The sequence below is a fragment of the Oncorhynchus mykiss genome, chromosome 12 (genome assembly GCF_013265735.2).
Source record: "Oncorhynchus mykiss isolate Arlee chromosome 12, USDA_OmykA_1.1, whole genome shotgun sequence".
Classification (NCBI taxonomy): Eukaryota; Metazoa; Chordata; class Actinopteri; order Salmoniformes; family Salmonidae; genus Oncorhynchus; species Oncorhynchus mykiss.
This window is the reverse complement of record NC_048576.1, coordinates 62601142-62609983: the sequence shown is the minus strand read 5'-3', so window position 1 is coordinate 62609983 and position 8842 is coordinate 62601142. Positions and strand designations below refer to the sequence as shown.

The 8842-nt window shown below is 40.0% G+C and overlaps 1 protein-coding gene and 1 long non-coding RNA gene across 2 annotated transcripts; one reads left to right on the top strand and one right to left on the bottom strand.

Moving 5' to 3' along the window:
• Positions 1–1560: 1560 nt before the first annotated feature.
• On the bottom strand, positions 1561–3706 carry LOC118936276 (ferritin, middle subunit-like). Its single transcript, XM_036938020.1, has 4 exons — positions 3269–3706; positions 2742–2888; positions 2379–2504; positions 1561–1925 (listed from the first exon to the last, which is right to left on the bottom strand). Exons 1-4 carry the CDS (start codon positions 3368–3370, stop codon positions 1770–1772), a joined length of 531 nt encoding a protein of 176 aa, XP_036793915.1. The 5' UTR covers positions 3371–3706; the 3' UTR covers positions 1561–1769.
• Positions 3707–3712: 6 nt separating this feature from the next.
• LOC118937705 lies at positions 3713–8191 on the top strand. The gene is made up of 2 exons (XR_005035070.1): positions 3713–3836; positions 8095–8191. It is a non-coding gene; the product is annotated as an uncharacterized LOC118937705 (long non-coding RNA).
• Positions 8192–8842: the final 651 nt, after the last annotated feature.

The window sequence follows — 8842 nt, the reverse complement described above, 5'->3', positions numbered from 1 at the left end:
TCGACCATGCTGGTCATTTATGAACATTTGAACATCTTGGCCATGTTCTGTTATAATCTCCACCCAGCACAGCCAGAAGAGGACTGGCCACCCCACATAGTCTGGTTCCTCTCTAGGTTTCTTCCTAGGTTTTGGCCTTTCTAGGGAGTTTTTCCTAGCCACTGTGCTTCTACACCTGCATTGCTTGCTGTTTGGGGTTTTAGGCTGGGTTTCTGTACAGCACTTTGAGATATCAGCTGATGTACGAAGGGCTATATAAAATAAATTTGATTTGACATACCACCAGGTCTCTTCACAGTTCCCAAGTCCAGGACATACTATGGGAGGTGCACAGTACAACAGAGAGCCATGACATGGCTGCTATTCCACATCAAGTAACTCATGCAAGTAGTAAAGTCATATTTAAAAACATTAAAACACAATTACATATTCACTATAGATGCACACACAGATTTTTTGTTGTAGATATGTGGTAGAGTAGTGGCCTGAGAGGGAACCGTTAATGTTTAATGTAAGGTTAGTTTTATTGTATAGAACTGCCTTTATTTTGACAGACCCCATGAAGAGTAACTGCTGCCTTGACAGCAGCTAATAGGGATCCATAATTACAAATGTTGGAAAATTAAGGAATATGCAATTTAATCAGATGCCATCTAGTGGCCTTTTTGGGTACATCAGATTACAAATCTCTGGCCCTCTGTGGCTTTGTGTAAAATGTTTTCAAATAGAATGACAAAGCTGTGAAACTGTACCCTAAATATAAACCAATATAGTCAATACCATACAAATGTACTCAATTTTACCATGTCAATACTTGGTTGTATAAAGAATAAAGTTGAAGAGTAATTGAAAATGCCATTGCTGATTAGACCGTTTTCATTAGGCCATCTTCCCCTTTAACCAAGTGGTCTAGCCATCTGAAACTCCTTTACTATATCTTGAAAACAATATTTTTCAGTTCAAGAATTAAAGTTTGGCTTGCCTGTCAATTACCAAAATGACAGCGTTCAGTAACGTAACAGTAGCGTTGCAACCATATGACCGCTCCAATAAGCCCCTTAACGAGAGGCTTGTAGAATCATTCCTTTTGAGTATTCAGTTCATAGTTTACGTTAGGGGAACTATTGGAGATTACCAACTGAAATAAATACAATGAGTAAAGACTTGTCAGTCAGAGCCGAACTTCCCATCACTAGAGAAATGTGCCATAACAGCTGGCTAACGGTTGATTGACCTCTAGGCTGTCTAATAACCTTGTGATGCAGAGTAAAGGTCTACATCAATTGTAGGTAACAATTGCACTCCTACGGCACTGGAGTTGACAGCTGGGTCCTTAATTGACATGGCACTATTACAAGGTACGGTAAAGGACAACCTCTGGTGAGAGGTAACATCCTTTATAAAACTCAGGTTAAACTTCTATTGTTATGACCCTCAGCCACTAGTCTACAATTGTCAGTATTTACTGGTATGAAGATGCTCAGTAAAAGAGCAATGAACCGGAATAGACTGATACAACATCCATTACTACAGGTCAACACTTAGAAAACCGCAACTAACTTCAGTGATATTTTTTTAATTGTTTTACAAGAAGCCTTGCCTCCAAAATACAGTAGTGTTGTCAACAGAAAGATCAATGTCACAGCAGTGTTGCAATTCACCAGTTTAACACTCTCCCATCCCTATAAAAGCAAAGCCAGTAGGATCTATCAGAGAAGCCAGGAGTCCTGGTCTGAGGCTGGAGGCCGTAGCCTGGGGATGGAAGTGGTTTAGCTCTGGCCTCCCAGGGTGTGCTTGTCAAACAGGTACTCTGCCATCTTGTTTTTGACAGCATCCATCTTGGTGAGGTTGGTGATGTGGTCTCCCAGCTTCTTAATGGCCTCCACCTGCTCATTCAGGTAATGGGTCTCCAGGAAGTCACACAGCTAAAGAGGGAAAACACAGGTCAGACAAGAGAATGACTACAGACTATTGTAACAGTAACACACAAGTGGTAATGGCATAAGTGTAGATAATGAGGTGTCTATTTTTTAACGAGACAAGTCCGTTATCAAACACTTATTTACAATGGCATCCTAATGTGGAACAATAGGTTAACTGCCTTGTTCTGGGGCAGAACACATTTTTACCTTGTTGCTGGATTGAATCCCAGAGCTGACCTTTGTTAGAGGCCCAAATCTCTAACCACTAGACAACCTGCCGCCCCTTATGCATTAGCTGCATTGTGAGCATCTGGACTATTGTGTGCGTGTGAAGAAGCAGGTCAAACAATCCTGTGTCATTAGTTATCAGAGCTACAACAACCTGATCATCTCCTGAGACAGTACCTGTATTCTATGTGATACATACATGTGATGTGTGGTTTCACCATAACTTACATGGGGGTCAACCTTGTCAGAGGCAATCTTGTGCAGGTCCAGCAGGGCCTGGTTCACATTCTTCTCCAGCTGCAGAGCACACTGCATGGCCTCCAGCCCATTGCCCCACTCATTACGTTCTGGCTTCTATACAGGACAGAGTGAACACAGAAGTGTTAATGACTACTAGCAGATGTTAAGGTTAAGATAAAGTGAACAGAGTTACACCCCTCTCACAGTTTCAGTTCAGTGGTTAGAGGCAGTATGTTTAGGACTACTCCAGGTTCTCTCGAGCAACTAAACTCCGTAGACACTTTCCTCCATGGAGGAAAAACATTCTCTATCAGTCTACAATCTAAATGTGTTTGATGCTCAGGCGCTCACCTTGATGTCCTGGAGTAAAATGCGTCCACCTCTCTTGTTCTGGAAGGAGAGAAGCTTCTCGGCGTGCTCCCGCTCCTCGTCGCTGTTCTCCTTGAAGAAATGCGCGAAGCCACGCAGAGCCACATCGTCACGGGAGAAATAGAAAGCCTGGGTGGATAAACAAAACATTGTAGTTAGAAAAAAATAAACATGACGGCATTCGGTTCTTGATGTGGCAACTAAGCTTGATGATAGGGATGAATCAGTCTAGTCCGTTGTCTACTTGGTAACCTGACATTTAACCTGTCAAGGAGTTGTTACGCGCTCTGACAGAGGTAGGATAGATTCCCAACTACATTTGTATGCTATATCTAACTGGAGGGTCTTAATAGCCTTGCCAAGTAAAACTCAAATGTACTACACGGAGTTGCGATTCTTGGCTATTAATTGTCTAGGACAACAGACAAATCAAGTGGAAAAAAGCCATTTAGGACCAGGCATAATACACAGGTAGATCAACAACACGGTCATCTTGGTAAACTCCTTACCATTGAAGTGTAGGTGTAGGAGGCAAACATCTCCAAGTTGATCATCCGGTTGATGGCAGCTTCGCAATCGTGGTGATAGTTCTGGCGGATCTGAGACTCCATCTTGGCAGATTTTCTTTTATATCAAAATAAAAAGTACAAAAATAGAGTTTCTTAAACTATTTTGCTATTATAGTTCAAGTAAGTGCTATGTCATTAACCCTTAATGTTCTATAATGCGGGACGAAGGCAGAGGAGTTCCGTTCAATCACTGTTGAAGCAAGAACTTCTTCATGCGTCTTCTCAGACTTGTGAACTGGAAGGAACCTTGTTCGCTCTATTTATTGTTCCAAACGGAATGCGTCAGTGAAATCCACCCTCACAAAGCGTAGCCAATCACCTTTAGAATTTCAACAGGAACTAGGCGGGTCATTTAAAGACGAGCCCACTCATACACATGACCTAAAGCAAAGATGATTTATTATATTGACAAGAGAGCCGAGTGACCACTCTATCAATGGAAATACATGTGTTCAACGAATGAAGACAGGTAGATCAGGTGGGACCATTCCAACCAATGAGAGGGCAGGTACGTGTGTGAACACCACGCACAAATATACTTCATTTTTCTCAAAGTTTCCGGAATACCACATGCATCCACATATATCACTACAAATATTACGAAACTTCTATTCGATCATAATCCTCAAGTAATTTGAAAGAAAACGGGCTTATCTCACGCGGAAAGATTTTGGGCAGAGTAAATCTCTCGCCTTGACCTCTTCATCTCGGACTGTTATTTTTTTTTCAACTTTGTTTATTACAAAGTAACATTCTATTGGAAACAACTAAAGCAGTAGTATCAGCTAAAAGCTTAAGCAATGCTACAGTGCAGGTCTAACTACAGAAGTTATTGTTGAAAAATGTGTGTGTGTTAAATCCTTAGAAGAAAATAGAAAGAATTTGAACACTCATTCTAATATTAGACTAATTTAGAAATAGTCCACGTCTACGTTTGATTTAGGATATAAAAGGAATTGAACTTTGAGATGCAGTTCTGTAAACTTCTGTTTCATTCTCTAAGAGCACATGTTTCAATAACATATGTAGCTTAATTGTTTACCTTTTCCAGAATGCAGCCAAAATAAAAACTGGTTTATCACACTTTTTTAAATATCAGCTCATTTTTCAATATGAGGTATGGGAATACAGTAGTGGACAGAGAAAGAAAGGCTGGCTTTTGTAGAAATGGTATTTGTTGATACACCTTTCGGTTTCAAATTACATATTGAGGTTGACAAATGGTATGTCAGTTGATTACATTAGCCTAGAAATAACTACACAAAATCAGTAGCTACATACGTCTAACCACACATCGGTTATTAAGCTAAAACTGTGAAGTGGAAAACTTTTTTACAGATAATGAAAATCAAAGACTACAGTAATAAAGTAACCTTCCTAACAACTTCAGTTCACATGACCTGATCTTCCACAACTGTTGACATGGTGCTTTCAGGGTGCCGGGTTATTGCTCAATACAGCCATGTAGTTGAAACGTCATTGGTATTCATAAGAACTAGATCTGTGTTCGAATACTCATACTAACCGCACTAACCATACTACTTGTGATGTAAGTGGAGTATGTAGTATGGTTATTGGTCCTAGTATATATATAGTTAGCACGCCAAAAGTTCCCAGATGTCATACTAAATTAGCCAAAATACGAAGTATATAAGCAGTGGACATTATTTCCGTGCTTTCAGGGCCCATAATGCAATTCTTCAGAAAACGGGCATGGCAACACAAGTTTTCAGATTTTAAGAAAAGGGCGGAAAATATGCAGCCGAAGTCAGATGAGAGCAGATACAATTTCATTGCTTTAACTAATTATGACAAATGTTAAGAAAATGTTCAGCGATGTAATGAATTTTCAAATAAGTTGCATTACAATTCTTTAGCTACGCTATCCTTATGAACCGCATAGCATATCATTGCAGTAGTATGTACCTTTATGTTAGCTAAATACCTAACATACATTTAGTTGGCTATTAAGACATCAGGCTTAGCTAAGTGGTATAGTTATTGTGCGTTCTCAATGGACATTGTTAATTCACTCTGGCTCTCTACTTCGATTTCAGAGCACTCTCATCTGAGGGTAATTCAATTAAAAGAGTAATTCAATTGTTGCCAGCACCACAGTTACAGTCAACAATGCTCTGGATAACATGAAAACAGCCTAACCAGCTCTGCCAGGGCGAGTAAAATGGTCAGAGTGAGGTGTTCTCTCATTTGTGTCTGGAAATAACTAGCAAGCTAGCCAAAGTCAACCAGTTAGCTTGGGTGCTTGAATGCCGTTGTGAGGTCAGAACGCTCGAGTCAACCCAACTCCTCGTCCAGAGAGCAAAAAGCTTTCGATTTGCGAACGGACAATCTGACAACGCTCTGAATTTAAGAAGTCCCAGAGCGTACTCTGGCACTCTGACACTCCAGATTAAATTTACAGACACATCCGAAATCATATGATGTCTAGCTAGTAATTAGTTATGCTAACAAGCTAACAAGAGGTTGCATAGCAACAGCATCAGCTTCCGGTAGACAGTCGAAGCGCTAGTACGCTCAACTAAAAGTTTACAGTTCTTTTACAGTATATTAAAATGTAACCTTTATTTAACTAGGCAAGTAATTTAAGAACAAATTCTTATTTTCAATGACGGCCTACTCCAGCCAAACCCGGACGACACTGGGCCCAATCATACCTCAATTACAGCAGTACTATAGTGACGCCGCTTGCACTGAGATGCAGTGCCTTAGACCGCTGCGCCATTCGGGAGCCCTGTGAACTAATAGTATATAGTATGCAGTATGTGCTCCTTAAGTATGTAGTATACAGCATGTTAGTATGGGTATTCGAACACAGCTGAGGTCTTCTGGGGCAGTTTGCATCAAGCCTCTCAGAGCAAGAATGCCGGTTTAGGAACAGTTTTGCCTTTTAGATCACATTGAATAACATTACATGGATGGGGAAGCTCCTCCCCCCAGCTTCCACTGATTTATACAGACCCTGGTCTTTCCTGGCCTAGTATGTAAGGTATTGCCTCTACTCCAATTGTTTTAGAACAGGGCCCCCTTTTTCCTCAAATGTAAGCCAAAACAGACTCTATCTATCAGTTTGTCATAGCTACTATCTAGGTTCATTGTTTGTTGAAAAATTATGAAGCTGCTTCAAATGTGGGTAAGGGTCTTCAACATAGATAATCCTTGAAGTATGTGCCCTGCTTTCTGTTACTTTGATCAACTGTTCTAGGCTGAACCTCACTTTATAGCGTAATGCTTTCATTACGAGTGGAAACAAAGTTTTGGAGACAATGAGACGAAGCCTCTTCAGACTGTTGGAAGTGGCAGTAGACTCATGCTTAAACCGGTGTTACAACAAGGGCTGTGACATACTTGACATTCCTTCTTTTTTTTGCGAAAAGGGACATCAGTTTTTGACTAAATTATGTGTCATGCCTAAAGTATAAGTTTGGGTGAGCATATAACGCAAACGTCTAGCATCCCAAAAGTTGCTTGTAACTCATCACGGACAACTTCAGCTTTTTTGCTAATTATCAACTTTGCAACTATTTACTACTTTTTAGCTACTTTGCAACTACTTAGCATGTTAGCTAACCCTAACCCTTTAACGTAACTCCTAACCTTATCTTAGCCCTAAAGTAACCTTAACCCTTAACCCCTAGCCTAACTAATTTTAGCCACCTAGGTAACGTTAGCACCTAGCCACCGAGCTAAAGTTAGCCACAACAAATTGGAATTCGTAACATATCATATGTTTAGCAAATCGTAACATATTATAAAAATTGCAATTCGTAACATATTGTATGAATTACCATTAGTTTATTATAATACCAATTTGATGATGGACATCCACAAATTAATACATACCATACAAAATATATCATACTAATTGGAGTATTCCCGAATATACTTTTACTATGTTACGTCTACTCTTCCAGTTTGTTCTAAGTGACCATATTTTAGCAGAAGAGCAAACAGGATTAAAATTGAAATAGTCAAATAATTGTCTTAATTTCTCTATGCAAATCTCTTCTGTAATGTTCAACCCCGAGAACCTGTGTTAAGTTGTTAAAGTCATGACCGGGTCCATCATGTGACCAGCCGCACAAAGTTATAAACCGTAAGTAATACTGTAAATGATTAACCATTACATAACTATTTCTATTGAAGTTCTGAAGGGTGACACAGTGTTTTTAGTCTGTAATCTTTCCCCCTCATCCTCACTCCCTATTGCTCCCTCCCACTATTTTTTACCAGGGGCGCAACATTGGTTTTAGTTGTGGGGGGGACATATATATATTTATATTTTGGATGGGTTGAACAGCCTTCCCGACAGCTCGGAGAGATCCGCATGGTCCAAAAGCACACCGTTGCCTCGTTTTGTATCACATTCCAATGATAAAACTGGGGAAGGGACAAAAATGCATGTCCCCCCTGTCCCCAGGGACATTTGTGCCACTTCTTATTCCTGTCATAAACTCCTGTTGGTTCTACTACAGTATGGACTGACTCAGGCTCTGCCCTGAATGTATTTCTGCCTTGTCATTGTGACTCAGCATTCTGGAGTCTCAAGCAGAGATGGAAGAGGAAGCAAGACAGCCCACTCCTTCTTTTCCCCCAATGAAAGTCAATTAACTAAGCAGACCACTATCGCATTGTTGTCTGCTTAAGGAGCCCCTTCCTAAAGCAGACAGTGGTAAACGACCTGAGTTTAACTATCTTCATTTATCAACCATCATTGGTCTTGAGGTAGTTCTGTTCTGTTATCACAGTGACAATGGTGGAAGAAGGCAGAGTTTTGTGACTGCAGAAACAGACATGAGGGGTGATGAATGGGTGAAGACCGGCTGATACCAGATTTGAAGAAAAGGAAGAAGGGAAGAAGGAGAGAACAGCAGGAACATATACTATACTATGCAACTTACATATACTGTGTAACTTACTAAGGCATTTTTAAACAAATAGCCGTGAATGGTTGTTTCTGGTGAATTGAAGGGAAAATACAACAAATTTCCAGAAAATGTTGTCAATTTAGTCAATTAGAACTCAAATAGCCATATATTTCTGTATTACTTTAAACTGTTGGTCTAACTATAACAGTTCAGAAAGTCACCACCAATGTCAAAACCCATTATTCTATTTATGTTCCCTTCACCATGTTTGGGTTGTACATGGTCTGGAGATTACTAATTTCTTTATATATATATTAGTATTTTCTCTCTCTTTATTGAGATATCAAGTTATGAATGAGAGGGGGGGACAGAAAGTTAGAGGAATACAGATATGAAGCGTAGGCAGGGTTTGAATCCATGCCACCAAGGGTCATGTGTGGTCCAGAGTCAGGAGCATTACCACTAGACCAGAATATGTCACAAAATGTCTGATACTCAATTAACTTAATAGGAGTCGAGGCACTCAATGTCAAGAAGCTGCTGACTTGATGACACTTTAATTGCACTATCAATTAATTAACAAGTATACATGTATACGTACATACATACATGGTTGTAAAGGAAATCA

Excerpts from the sequence above, each read along its gene's own strand:
- LOC118936276 (XM_036938020.1), bottom strand. The coding sequence starts at position 3,370 with ATGGAGTCTCAGATCCGCCAGAACTATCACCACGATTGCGAAGCTGCC. Across the intron at positions 2,505-2,741 it reads TTTTACTCCAGGACATCAAG|AAGCCAGAACGTAATGAGTG; the intron begins GTGAGCGCCTGA and ends TGTCCTGTATAG. Across the intron at positions 1,926-2,378 it reads CTGACAAGGTTGACCCCCAT|CTGTGTGACTTCCTGGAGAC; the intron begins GTAAGTTATGGT and ends TTCCCTCTTTAG.